Source organism: Lacerta agilis, chromosome 11 (genome assembly GCF_009819535.1).
Source record: "Lacerta agilis isolate rLacAgi1 chromosome 11, rLacAgi1.pri, whole genome shotgun sequence".
NCBI classification, from domain to species: Eukaryota; Metazoa; Chordata; class Lepidosauria; order Squamata; family Lacertidae; genus Lacerta; species Lacerta agilis.
The window spans coordinates 38,407,120-38,430,630 of record NC_046322.1 but is presented as its reverse complement, the minus strand read 5'-3'; the positions used below and the strand labels follow the sequence as shown (position 1 = coordinate 38,430,630).

The following is a 23,511-nucleotide window of genomic DNA, read 5'->3' as shown; positions in this document are numbered from 1 at the left end:
GAGGCCTCGTGGCAAAGCACTCCTCTCCAGCCTGTCTCCCATCTATAAAATGGGCATAATTATGACCTACTTTGGAAGGTTGCTATAAGGGTTGTAGACTTTTTATATATATATAAAACACTTTGAACACTCCAAATGGCTTTACAAACACCAAGTGTGGAAACGGTGTGTTCATGCTATTGTAACCAGGACTGTACTTTATGATTGGGGAAGGAAATGTGCAAAAATAAAATTATTTTTATGCAAGTTGAGACACAGGTTTCCTCTTAGCTCTGACAATGTTTTATTTGAGTACATACCCTGAAGTTTGGATATACAGGCCAGATTTTTCTTTAAAAACCAACGCTTGATTTTTATACATGTAATGCAAATTTAGTTTTAGGTTTTTAAGTTTTGCATTTAAAAAAACCCAAAAAAATTGTCATGTAACAAAACATCTTCCATCTTTCATACAAAATAACACTTTGGTTTCCTTTCCCTCCCCACTGCTAGTAGAAAGCAGTGATAAAACTTTGCACTGATATTAAGTGGTTTGAGGTATTGGCTTACAAAAAGTTGCATACAAAGAACCGTTCCCCTCTCCCACCTCAATGCAAAAATTCCAAAGTACACTCTGACAGCTAATGCTCTGCGAACACTTTATTACACAAATTACATTCAGCTTCTGAAAATAGTGTTCTAACAGTATAACCATCTAAAAATAAGACATCCTGGAAACACACAAATTCTCGAGGAAGAAGAAAAACCGTTTTAAATAGAGGCTTTAAAAATCTTTCCCTCAAAGCAACAGAATGCTAGTGATTTTTCTTTAAAAAATAGGAGTTTTAGCAGCTTTGTTTCATTGTGGCACTAAATTCTCTCTGTTCTGTGATAGGTTAAGGGCATTGAACGTGAAAAGGCACAAAAGAAAAAATTGGAACTGAAAAAAAAAATGTTTTCTTAAAGCAGAGGCTGGGACTTATTTACAAATATAGAGAAGGTCCCTAACTGAAATGAGCAGATACTACTACTTTCAAAATCATTACTGCAATTAAAATGGGATTGTTCTGCTTTATTAAAAGGTTCACAGAAGACAATGGCACTGGTATGAAATGGTCACACTCTAAAACCAAACTGAAGCCAAAGGGAGGGGGGGGGGAATTGTGTACAGTCGCACAAAGGACTAGTACAGTTTAACAATTAAATACACAAAATCTTAAAACGTGCTAAATCCGGCAATCTTTGTAGAGTCATACAATGTAGAAATCAAAGGCCAATTTCAGGAAGATGGAGGTATCGCTGGAGGGTGAGGAACAGCATCTTCCTCTTCTGAATCTGTGGCATCATCCTCATCTTTTTCTTGGTCGCTCCCTTCCGTACTAAGTCGGTCAAATCCTTTTCGACTGTAGCCTGCGCGGCTTGCAAAGAAGTTCCCAAGATTGAGGCCTCCACCACCTTTCCCTGAAAGTGGAAACGTGCTTTAAGAAAGTGTTCAATGTGCCCATTATTCCCACAAGTTGCTACTTTGGATTATACTGCTTTTTGATTTGCTGAGATGGCAGCTGTGCTCGTTCAAGAGCACCAGCTTCTTGGAAAACCTGTTGAGGTCAGTATAAAGTGACTCAAGGATAAAGTCCTCTGATCTGCCTGTCAGAATCAGCCGATATCTTCAATTCTGTACATTTTCCCCATCATGACTTTCCTTGAGAGGCATGACATAGTCACAATACAGGATTGGCTCTCTTAGCTATAATAGCCTCCATCCTCTTCTCTGACCCCCCCCCCCACCCCCGCTTAAAGTTAACTCGGGGGTTATTTTGAACTTCGGCTGACAGAAATAATTGCACTCATTATTTTTCTTCTTTATATAAAGGGAAGATTTGCAGAAGATCAATTTCTTAGTATTGTTCTGTGTCTCTAGGAACACTCTTGTGTTCCTCATCAAACCAAATCAGCCGCTCCCCGAGGCTTAACATGGTAGATAAGGGGAAGACTTAACACTATCACTACAGCATTCTCATAAGGAATAGCTGCCAAATTCATTAGCAGAGGACAGACAATTTGTACCAGGTAGGAGGCAGGCAGGCAGGCATTTAACATCTAACGAAGAGAATCAATGCAACGCTCACTTGCTAGATTCATCTGGGAATATCTCTCACAAGAGTCCATAAACACATAGAGCATATACTTTCATGGATCTTTTATTAAAAATAAAAACATTTATTATTCTTTCACAGGTCTCTGACTTCTTAGGAGTGTAACACTAGATTGTAAATGAAGGGCTATGTTTATGTCCTGCTTTCCAGCCCCAATTGGCTGTAAAACCAGCTTATGAAAGGTTCTCACAATAGACATCATGTTCAAGTCTTGTACGAGGAGCGGAAATGATGTGGTGTCGCTACAGTGCCCGGACTATTTCATGCCCTCATCCTTGGTCTTTGCTTTCCCTTTACTCACCTCTAAATTTGCCCAGGATTCCCCCTGAACTTGAATCAAGTTTATGTTCGGCATCAGCTATAAAAATGAGACATATTGCTACATCAGGAGCAAGCACCCTCAAGCAGAATTATATTATCAACACACACCAGAAAATAAAGCAAGATTTGTGCAAATCAAGCTATGTGGAAGAGAAATGGAATTGAAATGGCAAAGTCTCTGTTGGGCCTTGGTGGTTTTGCTGTGTCTGCAGCTGAAAAGTAACAACACTATTTGTAAATGATTCTGTTCTGCTGCTGACTATTAGCATTTTACTTTCACATATCACCCTAGACTGTAAAAGATTCCAGTGGGGAATCTGGATTTGCCCCACTGAGAAAATGAAATAAGTTCTTAAAGTGATTTCCCTTAAAATTACTTTATTTTTTTAAACATGTTTATTAAAGATTTCTTGGTTTTCAAAAGTATGTGCAATGTCTCTTTTTTCAAGTTACATTTTCTACAATCTTAAAGCTCTAATTAAATCTATCATAAACTAGACAAACTTAGTGAAACCAAGCTAGCCTTTCAAAACCTTAATTCAAAACATTAATTCAAATATTTCCAACAATGTTCCCTTTTGAAGAGTCATATCCATAGGGCAAAACTACATAGTAGCACTTGTTTGGAAACACCGTGTGTTGCATTGTTTATATATTGAGCTATATCCTACTTGCAGAATTGCTTCTTGTATTTATAAAATGTTTCCCATGTGAAAACTATACTTCCTAAGCTTACAGGAGCTAAAAACTAGAGCAAATCCAAGTTGTTGCAGATGAACATGGGGCAAGTACACTAAATAGTCCCTGAAAGCCACCCCCACCCCCCACCCCCCGCAAAGAAAACCCACTGCAATTTTTGTACCATTTTGAACAATTTCTGTTCACTGTCTCTTGGCAGCTGCTTTGACAGTTTTTAAGCAACAAATAAGAGTTGTTCTTCCTGATGTGATCCAGCTAATAAGGAAGAGGTAGCTAACCTGGAGTTTTCAAGATGCTGTTGAACTACAACTCCCAATAGTCAGGGATGATGAGAGCTGTACTCTTAACAGCATCTGGAGGACCCCAGGTTAGCCACCTTTGCAACAGGGGCCATGAAGTCAGAACGGCATGACAGTACAGCTGATCAGATTTGGATAAGTGACAATATCAAAAAGAGCAAGGCAACGAGCTCTGCCCTCATCCTGAATGGGCCAAAATGAGGAACAGGTGCAAGTTCTACCTGAGATAATGTGAAAAGTCCCCTCCGTTATTTACATATTATTAGCAAATGCATGTAATAAGGCCCCCTAGCAAGTATTTAGTAAAGCCAAACAGCTTTTCAGTGGTGGTGGTAGTGGTAGACTTTGAGCAGACGCCATTAAAGGAAGCTCTTTCCTTTCCTTCCTCCTCTATTCTGCTCTAAACCAATTCCTCATTATGAACGAGATGGGAAAGGCCATGGAAAGTTGATGCAGAGTGTAGAAACTGAGGATGGGAGAAGGGTAAAGCATGCCTTCTTCCTGTCCCTTCTGCACTCAGAATCCCACTTGAAGGTTTCCTTGCAATTATTGCATGGCTTTGTTTACGGAGTTAGCTGATGGATAGGTCTTAACACTTGGTCTTTACTCTGAACAGATAAAATGTTGCTGCTGCTGCTGCCTCTGTTGAACATACATCTATGATGGGTAAGTTAATGGGTGATGTTATTCTGGGCTATTTGCAAGCATTAAATTATAGAAATTTAAGAAAAGGAAGCAAATGGTTATTTGTTTTAGCACATACAGAAGGAATTCCACATCAAGGGAGGCCCAGACGGATTCTAAAGAGTAAGTTGGAGACATCCAGAGGAGAGAGATCTTATTCAGAGCCAGCACAAAAGACAGCAAGACCACTCCATAATTGGCTGCGCTTTCTTCAGCTACCATTTTGAACATCCCAATCTTTACGGACTCACAAAGTAAAACAAAACAAAACAAAACACTGCCCCCTGCTAAAGTACTGCAAGTAAATTTAATCCGAACTGCAAAGAAAGGAACATAAAAAGCCACTTTCCAAACCAAGAAAGCCAGAGATACAGGGATCATGGCACATCTTACTTTTGTCTGCCCAAATATGACTGCTGCACAGTAGTGGGGAAATAAGCATCTCACACAGTTTTATTGTGCTGGTTCCATGCAGGTTTTGGACATGAAAAAGGATTGTTGTTACCAATTTAAGAGTTAGCTAATTACCTCCATAGATTCTTGTCTTTCTCCACCGGATAAATACTGCAATTGCCAAAAGGACGACGATTGGAATAATTAGTAGCGTCGTAATAAGGACAACAGAAACTCCGGTGCTGGCCTGCTGGACCACGGGGTGCTTTTCTTCTTTCTTTAACAATTCCTTTGACATGGGTTTGTTTGTCAGTCTGGCTTCTATAACAGCCTCTGCTTCTTTAAGAAAAGAAGGAGAATAAACAAAGATGAGGTTTTTCACGCCATGCATATGGACTCCATGGGAATGTGGGAGTTCACTTCATGTATTAAAAAATGGGGGGGGGGGGGATGTGAATTTCTGTTTAAGGAGGATGGCACTGATCACCAGTGGTGCTTCCTTTCTGCAAGAGTCAGTAGGCAGAGCTCAGAGCTTCTTTGGAGGAGCTGCCACCCCCTGCCTTACAGATAACCTACTTGTGCTCTCACTTGCCCTTGTTTCCCCTACCATCGTGAAGCGGCAACCAGATGGACTGTGGGCACCACCCTCCTGGGCCTGGGCCAAGGACTGCCTCATCTGTGACTCAACAAGGCCCCAAACCTATTCTGCAAACCTTTCCAGGGCCCCTCCCAGTTACCATAGGAAACATACCCAAGGGCATAAATACAGGGCTCACAGCTTTGAGGCATCCTGATGGGGTTGTGACATTGACCTCCCAGCAGGCGTGCCAGCTCCAGGAGGCCAAGGCTCTTTGGGCCCCCTCAACCTTTTTGAAAGGGGGCTGGGGGCCCCCATTGTTGAGGCTGAATGCCAAGCCAAGTGCAGAGTGACGTCAGGATATTGCGTGACGTCAGGACGTTGTGTCAGGCCCCCTCAGTGTACTTCTGAAGATGGCGCCTCTGCCTCCCAGTGTGGTGAGGAAGGGCCCAGACTAGCAGAGTCTTCGAAAGGGAGGGAGGGGGCTGACCACCATTCTGAGTTCCTGGTCTCGGGTACGATGTCTGCCCACCCTCTGGGAACAGTAGGCAACAAAAGTACCTCCTCAGAGCAGGCAAAGCTCTGCGGCCTGGTTCCGCTAGTGAAGCAGAACGGCTTTGCTTCAGTGCGATAGCCTCTGCAGCCTCTTCTCTAGATGCAAAGAAAAAAACTCTGGCCAAGGCTTCCACTACTGCCCAGGTGGCGCAAAACAGACTGAGCCACGACTACTGCCCAAAGGAACACCTCTTTTTCCCTCAGGTGGCTTTGGACCAACCACGCAGGCTTTTCTTGCAGGAACTAAGCCACAAAAGGTCCTAACCTTAACTATGTAAAGTCCCCCAGAAAAGTCCCTAACTAATCCTTAAGAGGGGAAGGGATAACAAAGATGAGCAGGGAGGGGGAGAGAATAAAGGTTAAAATTAAAATTAAATAGCTCTGATAAAAGGGTCAGGTTTCAGGAGTCTGAACAGCCCCCCTGCCATTTCATTCACAAGCAGAGCCTTTGTAGGAGGCAGGGGGGCAGCAGATCTTCCAACAAAGCTCTGAGCTCTGTCCGCTGACTCCTGCAGAAGTTGTCATCTCCACTAGTCACTGCCACCTAGAAGCCTCCTGTAAAACAATAATTAGCAGCAAGTGCAAGATGACCATGCTGAAAGATTGGTTGCCATAGAAGGAAAGGAACAGGAATTATAACTTTCAGATGAAAGACAAGCAAAATAGACCATGCTGCAATCAATTGCATGTGCTTTCATGTGCATCATGTCTTATAGGACCAGCAACTTCTAGATCACTTTTTAATAGATGTGACCACACACACACACACACACACACACACAATACATGCACCCTCCTCCCAGGCAGTCATTGACTTTTGCAGTTGCTATGCATGGACAAATGCGGTTTGTGTGAAGCAGTTCGATACATGATGGACTCCAAAGTCAAGGCTCATTGAACAAGCCAGATTCCAACACCTGGAGGAAAAGCTATTTGTCTAAATCCATTATTTGTGTGCCAAAAGAAATGTATGGCTTATTTATCCTCACGACAATTTTGCAACCTTAAGGTCCCTCAACAATCCAATTTTTATAACTGAGCTTTCAACTACTCAGTGAGTTCACAGATAAAATGGAATTTCAAAGCTCATTGTTGCGAAGGGTCGCTTTGGCAACTCTCATCCTGGCATAATAATTCCGCTTAGTACAGAAGGTGGCCTTTGGCTGCCGCAGCTGGGCAACACAGGAACGGCCAAATCTCACAAGATGTCTGTCCTCATGAGATTTCAGCCCTGCCATGCATTGTGCGCTAATGCGGTTTCTTGAAAAGGGTGACCGGGGGGGGGGGGGAGTTTTGGAAAAAGATGTTGCTTGGTAGCTTTCAAATGCAGTCAACTCATCAGTAGCAGTCCGTGGGATGGTGTTGCTCAGCTCTGGCTTCCCAGTGCCCAGCATCACTGCCAGTTACCAAGAGACGAGAGTAAGAAGCAGGGTGCTGGGTGCAGTGTGGGGTCATAAGACTGGCTTCGCTGCTGAAACTACAGCACACTGAGCTCCCTCTGCCTCGCCTATCTCCCTCTCAGTAACTGTCCCACTAACCACTACTACAGCCAACACTGGTTGCAAAGAGTGTTCATCCACAAGGCCGAATTCTCAGACTCCTTTTCATTTACTTTCATTAGCCTAATCTATCCTGAATCTTTTCAATATAATTGAATCATTTACAAAGCTACCTCGTAAAGTTGCAAATGATTGTACAGTCATACTTGGTTTTCGAACAGCTTAGTTCTTGAACGTTTTGGCTCCTGAACGCTGCAAACCCGGACTGCTCCGGTTTGTGAATGTTCTTTGCAACCCGAACCTCCAACGGGGCTTCTGATTGGCTGCAGCCAATCAGAAGTCACACTTTGGTTTCCGAACGTTTTGGAAGTTCGACTTCCAAGGTACGACTGTATTGTTAAGAAAACAAACCACTTTTAAGTTGGGGGGGAGGGGGATTTAGAGAAACAGTAGGTGGCACCTCCAGCATCATCTCTCCCACATTCCCCAGTGGCAGTACTCAAAATTCTTGTTTTCAAGTGCAAATGTACTTTGAACATCTCCTCATTCTTCTCACTGGGAGTTAGGAGACATTAAGTTGTTTTGGGTGGGGGGCATTTGGGTTTCTCTGCTTTAAAATGCATGTATGTGTGTTGTTTATGGCGATGTTGATTAGCTTATATGTACATTCAGAGGTGGATTTAGGGCAGCACAACTGGTTCCCCCACTCAGGCCACTGAACCAAGAGGTCACCTTCCTGCCTCCTTCCCCAAGCCCAGTAAGTGCTTGCTTCGGGAAGGAGGCATGAGGCCAAATTTTGGCCTCACACAGGGCATCATTTTACCAAGATTCAACCTTGTATACACTGATATCTGAAAGCATGGCCCATTTTTTTTAAATCGTATTTTAGGAAATATTTAAAACATTAAAGAGATTCAGACTTTCTTTTCTTGCCTTGTTAAAGAAGCCCATAAATAGGAATTCCTAAGATCATTGCTGTCAGTTGCCTGAGCTCTACCTTCCTTAGCATAAGGAGACTCGCCATAACTCTTAGTGCTTTCGTATTTAGTTTTAATTTGCTTACACAAGTGCTTTCCAGACAGCTATTTGCACATGGAATCCATAGTGACTATTAAGTTGAGGAAGATCACCTAAAAATATTTTATCTTGTTTATAGTAATACAAGGCCATCACATTTCCCCCCCAAGGCAGTCAAACTGAGACAAGGCTAACCTTTTATTTCCTGTACCTCAATCCCAGCCTTCTTAACAGACCGATGCTCCATTTCTGCAAAAAACAAAAAACAAAAACAAAAAAAACACATACACAAAAACAGTTTTAAGGGCTTGTGATGTGTGTGATTCATAAGAGGTCGTAATGGCCACCATTTGTGACACACAATTGCCTTTACAATCCTGCACAATTTAGAAGATTAGCAGGGCTGGTCTTAATTGGCAATACAGTCATACCTCTTGTTACGAATGCTTCAGGATGCATACAACACGGGTCATGAACGCGCCGAACCCGGAAATAACGGAACGCGTTACTTCCGGGTTCGACGGTTCGCACATGCGCAGAAGCGTCGAATCGCGTCGCACACATGGCGCTTCAGGTTACGCATGTCACAGGTTACGAACGGGGCTTCAGAATGGATCCCATTCGTAACCAGAGGTACCACTGTATATGCAAAATCTATGGGATACAGTAGCTAAGTACTCTCTCTCAAGGTAGGTACTCAAAGGGTTTTCTGCCCATGTAACCAGTATAAGTAACCTCAGGATTAAGTATGGCTTGCGACCAAACCAATCTGTTAAAATGGGGGTGAAACTGGATTCGGAGACTGGGGCAGACCCAGAACTGGCCCACCTACCACAGGCCACCTGAGATTTCATGATGGCATCATACTCTAGGTATGCTCCTGATTCTTCCTTTGCAGCCACAGCTTGAATTCAGAGTCAGTGCTGAATGGAAGCCCCACTTTTGGCAGGGATCTGCTCCATTAGGAAGCTCCTGAGATGAGCCAGCTCCAGCAGGGCTTGCATTCAGTGCTGGATTTAAACTGTGCTGAATTCAGAGGAAAAATAGGGAATGCATTCTAAGGCTTCTGGTTGTTTCTTCTGCAACTGAGGCTTTACGTGTCCCACATGCAATATCACACGTGGGGCAGGTGGATATGTATGGCTGGTGGCTTCGCAGGCCTAATTTGATCTGTGGGACAAATCTTCCCCATTCCTCAGTTAAAACACCATCTTTCTTAGAGGAGTACACTTCACCACATCTGAAAATTCTGCATCAAGCAAGCCCATGCCCTGTGCTCAGGATATATTTATGAACATCATGAAAACCAGAAACTGCCCCTCATTTGCACAATATATCCCCAGTTAAATACTTTGGCATAGGCTTGCATGGTGGATGGCTTGGAAGAAATGACTCAGCTTTGCAGAGCACAGACACTGTCCACTGAAGCTGAGCCTTAGTGGCATTTTGGTTCCAAGGCTTTGGCTGGCAACACCCTGGCAGTCTAAACCTTTAGTTAACATCAGATCCTAGAAAGAATATGCAAGAACACTTACATATTATGGCACTATCAATATATTTGGAAAAGCTGCCGATAACATCGTTGCTGCTCCATTCCTTTAGACATTAAGATTTATTACCTTCATACATCCTTATTCTTTCCATTGTAGCTGAAGAGTACACTCTTAATCATACAAGAAGCCTTTTGCTTTTTAAAGCCACTAAACCGAGCGAATTGAATGAGAATGGCAAAGATGCTCATCTAGGGGGTTTACTGAAGAGACAGATAAGAAGTTACTGTCATAATGCAGGAGTAGGGAAACTGCTTTGGCCAGATTATTTTATCTTCCATGGGCCAAATGTGACAGGTGGGCACATTGTAAGGTGATGCCGTACTTTGAAGTTCCAATTGTTAGGATTTCAAAGCACAGAGCAGCACTGTTTGAAAGCCTCTGCTGGGGTGCCTGAACTGAGCAGAAATTTATTCCTGTGCAGCAGCTGACTAAGCCCTGCTGCCTTGGCTTTGCAATCCTGTCCCCTGCTGGGGACAGGTGCATGCAGCCAAAGCAGGATGCATACTTGTTCTCCTGTCCATCACCTGATGTCACCAGTGATGTCACTTGATGGGCGGGTATGGCTTGGGGAAATTTGCTTTGAGGACTAAAGTGGACGCCTTGGTGTGCCAAGACTGGCTTACAGGTTGGAGATTCCCCACCTCTGTCAAAAGGGATGGAGTCATGTGACAAGTGCTGAATTATCTTATGTGTATTTACATTTGTGTGTGTTCACACTCAGTGGACAGAGGAAAATATGGGACTTGTAAACTGCATGTGCCGCTAAACTAAGGGATGGGACCAGTTCTTGGGAACAACAGGACCACCCCTCTGAATGTCAGTCAGTCAATCTTCATTGCTGCAAACATAGGTCAAAACAGAATTGTTCGTGGAATTGCTGCATGTTTTACACCATCCTCTACCAAGAGCTGTTTTCCAAAACCTTAGTCTTAGTGAAAAAGGTGAAACTGGGGGTATTCCATTGCAGAGGAAATAATCAGTTTTCTGTGGTACCAAACCAGCCACAGAGATTCTTAGACACTTCAGTCAGGAGCACCTGTATGGCAGATGCAAGTAACCATTGCTCAGCAGCTCACCTGAGGCATTGCTACTGAATCCGCCCTTGAAAAGGAAGAGGGGAGGGAATAAGGGTGCAGAGACAAGCAAACAACCAACCACCAGCAGTCGGAGGTAGGGTGGATGGGAAGGGACACAATTCTGTATTTGGGGTGATGGATGACATTTCAGAATGGAACGGAAGCAGCCCTAACGTGATTGTGTCTTATTATTTTATGTAGACTGCCTTGGGAATCCTTCTGCATCAAAAACAGAGCAGAAATAAAGTAAATGACATATAAACCACGCATGTAATAGCAAGCAGTTGCATTTGTGGCTCAAAATGCTGCAAATGGGAAGCAAGTTTGCTTTGCAATTTGTACTTAAAATATATAAATCTCATCTGGCTTTGTTTCATTCTGACTGGTGTTGTTATTCTTTGTTTTACTGTATTTATTGTGGTTGTATTCTGCCTCAGATGCTTTTTGGGGGGACAAGATTGTAAAACAAACTTGGGGGAACCACCACCCCCAACAAATAGTATACAACAGAACTGTCGAATGATTTGTGAGTTTATACCTTTAAAAAGCACAAAGCTACTGAAGGGGACACCTGTCAGCCAAGAAGGTTTAATGACCAAGTGGCAGCAAATGTTCCAGCGGGAGCAACATATTTAGGCTAACAAGATGGGAAAGTGGCTTAGGAGAGTGAAAATTAAGTCATTCAGCCAGTGGAGTGACTACCATTCTCAGATGACTTGTCAATGGACATTAAATGCCAGATGCTGAGGGACAAGATGGGGATGAAGTGATCTCTAACAGGATAATATTCCAGGCCTGGCAGCACAGCATTTAATGCTGCAAACCATCTTGGTGAACCTCTAAAAGGGCAAAAATTGACAAGCGAGTCCTAAATCCCTCCTTACTAATTAAAAATGAATTTTAAAAATCAGTGGGTTGCAGCCAATCTTAGTTCTACTTAGTGCTTTTTTTTAAAAAAACCCAAAACAAAAATAGGTGCCGGTACTCACCATGAAGTTGTTACAGTAAGTGCCACACTTTTAACGTGGGGGGGGGTGCCAGTACGGTGTACCCTTGAGTACCCCCAGGAGAAATCCTACTAAATAGCGATATCCAACTAAATAATTTCATTAGAGCAAGGATATTTCTTTGCACCATAAAACTTTCTCCTCCTGTCCTCTCCCAATGCCTCACTTGTGCCCTTTCCAAATTTGCTCTGGAAGGTTGGGGGAAACCCTCAAAATCTTATTCTGTGAACTGCCCTGAGACCTGGGGGTATAGGGCGGAATATAAATTCAATAAAATAAAATAAAATAAAATAAAAATAAGTAAAAATAAGTAAAATAATGAATGAATGAATGAATGAATGAATAAAAACAACTTTAAAGGAAGGGGTGGTATACAAATTTGATGATGGTGGTGTGGTGGTGGTAATAATATACAAATACTGCAAACATTCAGCACATAAAATTAACACAAGTACTCTTAATTTTATTTACTAATACAAATCAGATAAACATACTAAATCAGATCACAATCAATTTCAAGCACCAGAAAATTTTCTGATTCAAAATTTCCTAGAAAACACATCACTGCTTAGGGTACAGCCAAAACAGGCTGTCTCCTTGTGCTAAACTAGAAACACAGAAATCCAGTACAGTATCTTTTTGGAACTTCATCAAACTATGTCCAACCCTTTTTATGAAATCTTGCTGCAGAAATGCTCTTAAAACACGGATTAAGAAAGCAGGGTCGCTGATATAGTATGTGCCTGAAAATAATGCTTGAAATGATTGAAGGCAAACAAAACTTACTTTCTGGGGATGCAAATTTCCACACTGTGTTGGTGTGAGCGTCACCAACATACACAGTTCTGTCATCGGAAGCGACAATGTCATGTGGCATCTCAAAATTCTGTCGATGTAAAGAGCCAAAGAATTAAAATTGGAGATCATCACAGTAAAATACAAAAGGTAATTTAGAGCTGTTTCTTCAACCATTAGTTGTAGAATTAAACTCAGGAAATGTTTTAAGCTTTGTTAATATGTGAAAGGGTGCACAAAGTCCAATGATGGAGCAGAGGTGTCTTATTGTACGGCAATATGATTTGCAGGTTTGTGGTGAAGTCTTTTCACTACAAAACTGCATGGCAACAGACAACCCATCAGGATTCAAACAACATGGCCCTGCTGCATTATCTTGTCCTGTCAATCTCTGGTAAACTAATCATGATGCTTAAGATTACTGATGTAAGAAGTGCTACATAAACGCTAAAATGATAATCAGTATGCAGGGCTGGCACAAGACATTTCAGCACCAGAGGCGGACCCCAAAATGACACGCCCTTCCCCGCCAGTGAAGAAGGGGGTCAGGGAAGATCTACAACAGGAACAATGAGGAAAGAAAGATGAACAATGGGATCTGCTGCCCCCGTGGACCGTGCTGCCTGAGGCAGTTACCTCACCCTGCCTCAAGGTGGGCTGGTCCTGTTCATACAGACCAGTGATCGGGAACCTGTGGTTTGCCAGATGTTGCTGGACTCCAAATAATAATCATCCCTGCCCACTGGCTAATCTGGCAGTGAGAGATGGGAAGTGGAGTTGAACAACATCTGGAGAGCTCATGTTCCCCATTTCTAAACAATAAAATCTCTCCCTGCACCAACTCTCTCTGTGCCTAGCAGGGATAACACCAGCCACTAGTAGAAAGGACACACAACACTGGGAAGTATCTTAGATTATACTGGAGCCTGCATCCTTACTTTAAAACTGATCAAATGTAGATTTTAATAAGCAATGCTGTTTCCCATCCTAGATAACCAGAAATTAAAATGCTGCGGGGGTTGGAGGTTGGGAGGGAATTTATTCAAAGCCAATCTGACACTGGGTTTAAGTTTTCAAATTAGACAGCTATTCCAGAGTACTAATTAATTTTAACCCAGTGGCATGGTGACATTACATGCATGGTGGCAGTTTCAGACAACTTAGAAGTGGAAAAAAATGGGAAAGGGAAAACAAATAATAATGCAGTGACTTGGCCCCAGTCTAGCGAAATCTCTTTCCTTTATGTGGCTTAACAAATCATATTCCAACCCTGTCTATTTTTGACTCTAGCCTAATTAAATAAAAGGACTTTTCATATGAAGCAGTAAGCCGTTGTGTGCCAAGTAACTTCTGAGTTAGAAACTATGTGTGGCACAATTTAAAGCTAGCTTCCCTTGTGGAGAATAAAGGAGGGGGGAATTATCTCAACTTGGTTCACGGTGCTATTTTGCAGATTTACTTCTTTAGTGGAGGGCTAGTTGAGAACCAATTTCAACCAGAATTCACCTATTCTTCTTATTAATCCGTTTTTATACTGCTTTCCCCTCGAGGTGACATTACACAATATTTAAAAAGCTAAAAACCACCAACAACACAGTGATAAGATCAACTCAAACACAAAACAAGATCCAGCAGCATGATGTAAAACTCAAGTTTCCAAATACTTTCATGAATGCTCTGCTAGCCTTGCAAAGCAGAACTGGGACCCAGGAGGGAAACTCTCACACAGATGGCTTCTCTCTCTCTCTCTTCTCTTACTTTAAAGCTCCCTCCCTTTTAGAAACCCTTCACATCTCTCTGACCACAGAAGCTTATTGATCCCTCAACAGACACTGGTTCCTATTAATGTAGGCCCTTTGTCAGCAGGCAGCTTAAATTCACTCTTTCAGATTCATTTCATGGAAATTTCAAATTCCAAAGCAACAGAGATCACTAAGAAAATCTGAAAAGGACCAGCCTTCTTACTCAGCAACCAAGAATGCTCTCAACTTGCTTTGCAATTGGGGCTTGTTCGTTTTATTGCTCACTTAGAATTGAAGCCCTTTCGGTGTAATTTTGTAATTAGCCGAGTATCCCAGCTGTGACCAAATCCAGTTCTGCATATTTCAGGAAGCATCTTATGTAACTAATGGCTTAGGTTAAACTGATCATTTACAACATAATGATTAAGGGAAAAGGATAAATTCTAGCATGCTTCCCCACCCCACCCCCACTACCCCAGTGCTGTTTTATTGTTGGCTACTACTATTTTCTGAGGAAGCAAGATCCACATAGATTAAACATATTGCTGGTGATCATGAAGACTGCAAGTAAATTCAATCCAAATTTACATTTCCTCTGCATATTCGAAATGCAAGCCAACCAGACATGGCAGTGACTGGCTCCCGCTCTCTCCTGTGGTCACCAATAAGCTTTTGTCCTCATCCTCATCCTTCTTGCCCTTTAGAAAACCCCCCTCCTTCTCCTCTTTTAATTAGTAAGGCAATGCATGATAAATTGCATGAAAGTTCATGCAGAGCTTTACGAAAAGGGGGCTTGCCTCAAGCTTAGGTGAGAGGCAACACTCGCAGCAAGGTATTTAGTATTTAATTCACCCATATGCACATCTTATTTCAGAGTCAAAGCCAGCAAGTAGCTGCACCACAGGAGGAGGAGGAAGGAAGAGTGTGCAAGTCTGAGGCTTGTTCCTGTGGCACAATAAGTATAGCTTAGCATCACTTCCAAACCAGGCTGTGATGTCCTTGAACTCACTGTCAATGACCAGTGAATAAGCTGATAGGTGCTTCTCTGATCCAGGCATCAGGATCCTAAACTCCCTTTTTTAGGAGACAGATCATTAACTACAGCCTTACAATACAACATCCAAAATTTAACTAGGAAGAATAATTTAGTTTCACCTGCTAGGTAATTTGAAAATAAAATAAAATCATGCTGAAGTTTGAAATGTGCATAAGATGTGGAAGGGGAAGAAAAAGAAATGAGCGTTCATGCATTTTTAATAAAACCAAGTGATGCTTCACGACGTGTTACCTTTCTAAGTGGAATGAAAGTGTCAATGATTTCTCCAGTTGAAAAGTTCATCACAAATGCTTGCACAGGCACCGTGTCTCCAGGGTACGGCTTTCCATTAACTGCAAACAGCAAACCACCTACAAAGACACATTTGTTCTCCCGTGATCTGAGTGGGGCTTATAGTCTTCCTTTTTATTACAACCCAGTCTTAAGCACAACAATGCAGGTTAGGAAAAGGCTGACTCAAAGAGCCAGTTTGTGGTTTATTGCAAGCATGCAGAAGCTCATGTAGACTTTGGAAATAGTCATTCTAATAGTGAGGATGGACTCAAGACCTTCCCCAAAACAGCAGATGCAACTTTTCAGCCATGACTGCTAGGAAGCAACTGGCAGTCCTCTGAATTAGAATCAATTGGAAAAAGGGAAACATAATGAAAAATAAATGCATGAGAAATCAAATGAAGTTAGCACTCCAGACTCTCTTGTCTTTTAAGCTGACTCTTGGAATATTTTCATTGATCATTATTCAAATATATACCCCACCTGTCAGTCACTTTGCTACGGGTCATAAATAGCATGAGAAGAGAATTTCCGCAACGCAACTTTCCTGCTTCCTCCTTCCCTCTCCAGCCCTCTGTACTCCCTTCAATACTCTATATACAGTTGTACCTTGAATCCCAAATGCATTGTGAGTCAAACGTTTTGGCTCCCAAACGCCGCAAACCTGGAAGTGAGTGTTCCAGTTTGCAAACGTTCTTTGGAACACAAGGGTCCAAAGTAGCTTCCATGGCTTCTGATTGGCTGCAAGAGCTTCCTGCAGCCAATCGGAATCCGTGCCTTGGTTTCCGAATGTTTTGGAAGTTGAATGGACTTCTGGAATGGATTCCGTTTGACTTCTGAGGTACGACTGTATGAGGTTGGGGAACACACAATAAGTGTGAACGATGGGGTGCAGAGAACTGCTGAGAGGGGGGGGACACACAAAAAAGTCAGAGGGACCTTATGTAAGAAGAAGAAAAGTTTGGATAACCCGCTTTGCACCACCCAAAGGAGTCTCAAAGCGGCTAACATTCTCCTTTACCTTCCTCCCCCACAACAAACACTCTGTGAGGTGAGTGGGGCTGAGAGACTTCAGAGAAGTGTGAATAGCCCAAGGTCACCCAGCAGCTGCATGTGGAGGAGTGGAGACATGAACCCAGTTCCCCAGATTACGAGTCAACCACTCTTAACCACTACACCACACTGTAAGTGGATGGAAAAGTTCTCTTGCCCAATTCTACGCTACTGAGGATCCAAGCCATAATCCATATCTAGTATAGTTATGGTATTTGGTTCACAGCAGCCAGTCTTGAAAAGTTTTCAGCACTAAAAGCAGGAGCACAATAAATCATTTCTCCTGCTCCAAGCGGGGAACCAGAGAACCTATGCAGACATGACCTGAGTTTGAGCCATAATAATTAGACACATCACTGAACATTAAGATGACCAGAATGATCACAGTGCATTTTTCCAGTAAAATGATTGATAGGCCATTTTTTTAAAGATCAGTTCAGAAAAAACTATGGGCATATATTTAAAGATTTTTTAAAGATTCTTCCAGACATTCAGTAGTTATCATTTCTCTCTAGTGTATAACCAATAACCAAGAAGTTCACTTGCTAATGTTCTCGTATTAGTTTTCTATCGCTTGGTTCGTATGGCACAATAAGCTATTGTAAACCATATATTCTTCTAGGCATTTGATGATATTTTCCTGCTGCTGATGTTTTTGCTGTTTTTCTGTTGAATTTGTTATTGGAATGGTTTTACTGAAATGTATTGTTTTACATACTGTTTTGGCTTTCAACCTTTTTGTAGTGTGCAACAAGTAAGTTGATTAAAGCAACAAGAACAACAATTTTAGACTATGGTTTAGTTACACATGATTTGTGAACAAGGACTTATATGGACCCACCTGTCTGTAATGTACTTTGTGTAATGTACCAGAAGTGATTGAGCTGTGACTCTTGTTCCTAGCCCTTTCACACCTTTTACAGCTATCTTTTAATTACTAGATTTCTACTTGTCTCTCCAACAGATACTTTCCTCAATTGAAAAAGTTCTCCCTAAAGAGAAAACATTGCCACTACTGACATATTTAGGCAGACTCTATTCTGTTTTTGTACGCAATGACAGCCTTGTAATTACAGTCTTCTGGGCTGAGAACTGGCTCCAGGAAAGGAGTGCTTTGCTCTCTTACAAACTACAGAGACTAACTACACCTGCCATGGAATTCCCAGCATCCTTTCCTAGTACCAACAGCAGCTGTGGGAAGGGAGACCCTTTTAGAGGAGGGGCGATACTCTGGGGGAACAGGATCTAATTCTTTGTACCCACACAGTAGGTCTGATCCAAAACACATCTCAAAGCAGTTATTTGCCCTATAGATGCGTTTTGAAGTAGAGAAGGGTGTCAAGAGTACAAATCATAACATTTCCAAGTCACACTGAGCTTCTTCTGCGAATAAATTTTGGGGTACCCGCTTCCCACAGTGAGTGGTTTGCTAGCAGGTTTCTCCTTTCGGGGAAATTTAGCAATGCAATATGGCTGAACAAGATGCAGCAGAATTACCACATCAGCACATATTTACAAAGCTGAAATATGATTCTAAAAAACAGTTTTCGGAGTATATTTCTGTTTCTCTCCTCAAATACTACAATTATGTTTACACTGCTCATCAAACTGTTGCAAACTTTTCAGTACCGAATATTATCTAGACAATATTCTACTTTTGTATTGTAATATTTGCCCTTTTAGTTTTCTCTTCCTTTATGCTTCATATTTTAATTAAGAGGTTTAATACCCAGCATTTTTGTTCTCACGTTAAAATTTCTAATTTCTTCCTCTACTGGTGTAGAAATATTTTTGTGTTCTCTCTAATGACACTTGAAATAGCGTATTAGCTTTTAGAATCTGCAGCCGCCGATGAAGAAGGTAGTATGTATTTTAAAAACGTTTGTCTCAGAGGAGGTACATTTATTTCTGCCTTTAACATTTAGATATTGACAGCTATTACTGTTGGTGATAGTGAGACAGAGAAGAGGTTTAAAAATCTCATATGAAAACGGTGAAATCAAACATAGCATGAGTGGGCATATACAACCATTACCATGACCACCAGCACCACTGTTCAATTTAAAATATCCCGCTCTTCCTCCCAAAGGAGCCCAGGGTGGAAAACAGATCTTAAAACAATATAATTTTAAAATTTCTTGCACACCCCCAAAATCTTCTCTAGGGTAGATATGTACTGGAAGGAGGGGGAATAAACTGGAACTCGTGGTGAGCAAGTGGATTTCTATTGTACAAGTAGGCTAAGACATTTCTGTAATTAAACCTGAGAACAGTAATTAAACTTGAGAAGGCTCAAGTTTCCTACCCTAGCTCCAATTTTTAATAAAACCATGATCAAGTTAGATAACTGCTGCTTTCAAATTGCAGCCTGGGACCACAAAAAGATTGCCACAGAGGCTTAAAAAAAGTTGGTGGAACTTTCAATCCTTCAAATTAGGTACATTTATTATTTTAATAATAAGCTATGTTAAGAATACTACTTTTACTATCTCTTAAGGGGAAAAAGCAGGTCTCTCATACATGACATTAAGTGTTGTTGTTTTTCAAGTTATTACCTGGGGCATATGAAACTGCAAATACTTCTCTTCCAAACAGTGGGTGCCTGATTTCTTTAATAAATTCTCCTGTTTCTGGCTTAAAACACTGGATTCGACCATTTTCTCTGTCTGCTACACAAAGTTGACCAAAATCAGACACCAGTGTTAAGCTGTGGGGGATGCTGAACTGGCCAGGTTTAGTTTGTCCAACAGAACTCTCTGAAAGGAGAAAACATCCAGTTCAAGTCCAACAGCTCACTACTTACAATGAGAAATCCTGATATTTTAAGCTAACAAGAAACTGTACACTGAAATGGTTTATGGTCCAAACATATTAGATTTCAAACTGTGCACTGAAAGCATTAAGCATCCTATTCACAATGCCGGGTGTTAATAACTGAATTTCATGCAACAAAACCTGGTAAGAGGAGGACTTCGAAATTTCTCCACAAGAAGCTAAATAGATGTACAGTGGTACCTTGGTAGTCGAGCGTCTTGGCTCCCAAACAAATCGGCTCCCGAACGCCACAAACCCGGAAGTGAGAGTTCCGGTTTGCAAACGTTTTTTGGAAGCCAAACGTCCAACGCAACTTCCAATTGAGTGCAGGAAGCTCCTGCAGCCAACTGGAAGCTGCGTCTTGGTTCTGGGAGTTGAACGGACTCCCAGAACAGATTAATTTCGAGAATCAAGGTGTCACTGTTAGGATGGAGCACATCAGTGAAGATTCCCAGCTGTCTGATGTGGGTGTCAGTCTGGACCTGCGCGGGGGGGGGGGGGGGGAATGATGGAGGAGTTGCGGAGGAAAGAGAAGGAGGGGAAGTGCAACTCCGAGAGATAGAAGAATGTAGTTCTTCAGAGAGTGATGCTCCACCCCCCAGTCTGCAGGAACGCCGGAAGGGTGGATTACAACAGAGGGGGAAGTTAAAGTTATGTAAATGACGTCAGAGGGTGGGCCCTTCATCAGGTGTTAAATGGAAGGGAAAGGACGCTGCTGAGTAGATGAGTCATCATTAGCTGTAACCAGCAGTCATGGGAGCAAGCGCTTCAGCTCTGAGGCTGGTTATATGTTTTCTATTTGTTATTAAACTGCAATTTATCATAGAGTGATCGTGTTGGCTCCTGCTTACAACCACTGTACACGGTAACATTAGGCACATCCATAGGCACTTAAGTATAATTGTTTTCATAGAGACTTAAGGTGTACCCAAACCTCTAGACTGTATCATTTGTGTGGCACCATAAGCTATTTAGGGAAAGAGTGGGTATACTAATTGAATAAACAGCTTCCTACTCAGTACCTTCTCCCCACTGCATGACAAACATTCCATTTGGAGAGAACTTGACAATACGACTATTGCAGTAGCCATCGGATACGTAAATATTGCCAGTAACTGGATCTACTGCCACGTCCGTGGGTTGGCAGAAGTGGTTTTTGTCACTCCCAGGTTGCAAAGCCCTCCCAAAAGACAACAGAGGAGATTCCGCACCATTCGATGCCAGTTTGAATACCTAGCAATATAAAAGGGCAAAAAGTTCCAGGTCATTTAATCATATATTATAGGTAGACCTGCACAACCCACTGCAGATTACATCGTAGGCCTGTCCTCTAGAAAATGTCTTTCTCCAGACAACAGTTGCGTATACATTAATATTCATGAACCCAATAAATAAATCCATCATCAGACATGTAACAACGTTAATTCAGTAGCGTTTCTGCATGTCAATCCACGGCTGTTGTGCTAAATGAAGCAGTTGAACATTTGGCAAATATCCCTCCAAGTCTGAGAAGAATCATGCTGTCAAGTTGTTAACAAGAGAAGCTAGCTAAATTCAGAGTCACACAGTTAGTACGGTACTTCTGGAAGCTAGTTGCGCATACCTGATGAAGAGCTACATCTGTCACCCAATAGTTACCATTATGATCTATGCTCAAGCCATGCGGTAAATAAAACCTGAAAACAAAATAAATAAAAACTACATTAAGCAACAGGGAAACAAGGTAGGATAATTTGTTCTGTTTAGTCACCATACAAACACCTGGACTGATGTCTATATAAAGCAAATCTTCTTATCAAAATTTTTACTGGAACTCTGAACCCCTGTTATTTTTGGGGCTGCATTATCCTGTCATTCCTGAGTACCGGTAAATGGTTTAATTTGGTGCTACTATTGACTTTCATCCTAACCTTCACCCAGTGGCCAGTTTTGAAATACTCCATGTTGTTGTTTGTGTGTACACACCCTAAAGTTTGTTCTCTTCTCCTGTTGAAGAGTGAAGAACACTCAGCATGAGCATGGGAAGAGAAAGACGGCTTTCGATCCCCCTGTCCAATGTTTCCTGGTCCAAATTTTTAAAAGCCATTGTTTTGTCCTTAAAGGAAATAATAGGTCCTTTAAAGAAGATTTTTGTGTGTGCTGGTTTTGTATTTGTACTCCATACCGTGCATCTTCCCACATGGTAGCACTGTTGTTTGGGGGTATCAAATTTTTTAACAGTAAAACGTAAGTAGAGCACTCAGGAAAATACAACACTTCAGTACATTCACAGCCATTCTAACAACAGTGAGGAACATGGCTGCGTGGGCGCCTTGGGCACCTACTGGATTAAATGTGCCGTGTAATTTGTGATGAGTGATATAATCTCGCCTGGGCATTATTTCAGGTTTAGTGGTCATTTTATATGTTACTTGGCTGGGAGGAAAGACGTGGGTCTCAAATACAATCAAGGTTGAAATGTTAGTATGGAAAAGCAGTTTCACATAGCATCATAGTTTCATAGTTAAGGTAAACAGCATATTAATATTAACAGGCATATTACCCAAACTTTGCAGAAAATTGATACTACATATATACTTAGACAACATACAGAATGGTAGCACATTTTGTGTGGCTCATGAAGGGTCGGGGGCATTGTTGGGACAGCTGCTGACCTCGACTTTCCTGCTTCTCCTCAGAACTGAACAGAAAATGGAGTGTGCTGCCAGTGAAGGGTAGCCTTTTCTCAAGGTTGTTTTGCTAGATTTGGAGTCATTTCCCACTGTATGTATTCTGTACTGTTAACTCTTCAAAAAGGCTTCTTTGGGAAGAGTGGGGAGGGAGACAGGAAAATCTCCATGTTTGCACTATGTAGGATGGAAGCTCAGTTTTGTCATTCTATTGCATACCAATAATTCCATCTTTATTATAATATGCTTGTTTATAAATAGTAAAAATAATAATAATTAAGTAGTGTTGTTGGATTTTAACGCTGAGGTTTGAGGATCTGATATTCTGAGACCCTTTTTGACACACAGAGGAGGAAGTTAGTGATACATCTCAAGCTCCTCATCCCAACAAATTATTCCTATCCAAGTACATTTCATATTAGTTGCTCAGCAGGCAGCAATTCTCAGACTTTTCAAAAATGTTTTTCTGCAGATGAGAAGCACACAAAATCCACACATGCAAGCACACACTTAGAAAGATTAAACAAAAGTGGCAAACACCAACACTATCCAGCTCCAGAAGGTAAATGCCACCTACATGTCCACAGTTATTCCACTGAAAATATAATACTATTTTTGCTGTAATGCCAAAATGGCTAAAAATGCAGTTAAGGCTAGTTTTGAGTGATCATGGAGACACCAACCTTAGTTAGATGTATCTGCATTTTCCCAAGGAAGGATAACTTGGATCAAGTGTCTATTAAATATGCACTCACTAGTCTGGCTACAAAGTGGGCACAGCATCAACTTTCATCTCTAAATGAGACCGTGAGATGGGGTGGAGTTGATGAGAGCCCCAAGTTCTACTGCTTTTATGTTACCACAAGTAAAGCAATGGAAAAAAGGTCTTCAAGCAACAGAATGTTGGGAGGCTTTCAATCCCACACTTCATTTCATGATAAAAGCAGAACTCTCCATACAAACACTTTATAGCCAAACCAGCTAGTAGGTGTTTAGTATCTTACTTTCCAGCTTGGGGCAGGTACCATTTTCTCCCACTTATCCTACCATTCTAATAGGAAAGCACAAAACACCCTTTTGGTCTTTCTGCCTCTTGAGGACAGAATATTTGCTTTCTATCTGAATTGGGTTCATTTGGGTCATTAAACAGTGAGCAGATAGGAAGAGGCATAAATTATTTCCAGACACCGGAAAAGTTTGTAATGTTTGAAAACAGTAGATATAGATATATAGATATGGATAGATATAGATATAATGCAATGAAGTGAGGAACTTATTCAGCACAAGGAAGGC

General features: G+C 41.7%; 1 protein-coding gene across 8 annotated transcripts in view; it reads right to left on the bottom strand.

Moving 5' to 3' along the window:
* Nucleotides 1–264: 264 nt before the first annotated feature.
* The window catches only part of PAM (peptidylglycine alpha-amidating monooxygenase), a 122,647-nt gene continuing 99,400 nt past the window's right edge, over nt 265–23,511 (bottom strand). For 3 of the 8 annotated variants that reach the window (XM_033164213.1, XM_033164219.1, XM_033164217.1), the window contains 9 exons: nt 21,153–21,225; nt 20,572–20,782; nt 19,291–19,491; nt 15,641–15,759; nt 12,602–12,701; nt 8,375–8,428; nt 4,667–4,870; nt 2,437–2,493; nt 265–1,440 (listed from right to left, as the gene is read on the bottom strand). In XM_033164213.1, coding sequence (XP_033020104.1) covers nt 1,259–1,440; nt 2,437–2,493; nt 4,667–4,870; nt 8,375–8,428; nt 12,602–12,701; nt 15,641–15,759; nt 19,291–19,491; nt 20,572–20,782; nt 21,153–21,225 — 1,201 coding nt within the window. In that variant the 3' untranslated portion in view covers nt 265–1,258. The remainder of the gene's footprint in view (nt 1,441–2,436; nt 2,494–4,666; nt 4,871–8,374; nt 8,429–12,601; nt 12,702–15,640; nt 15,760–19,290; nt 19,492–20,571; nt 20,783–21,152; nt 21,226–23,511) is intronic. The other 5 variants (XM_033164214.1, XM_033164220.1, XM_033164215.1 and 2 more) reach the window with 4 other exon arrangements.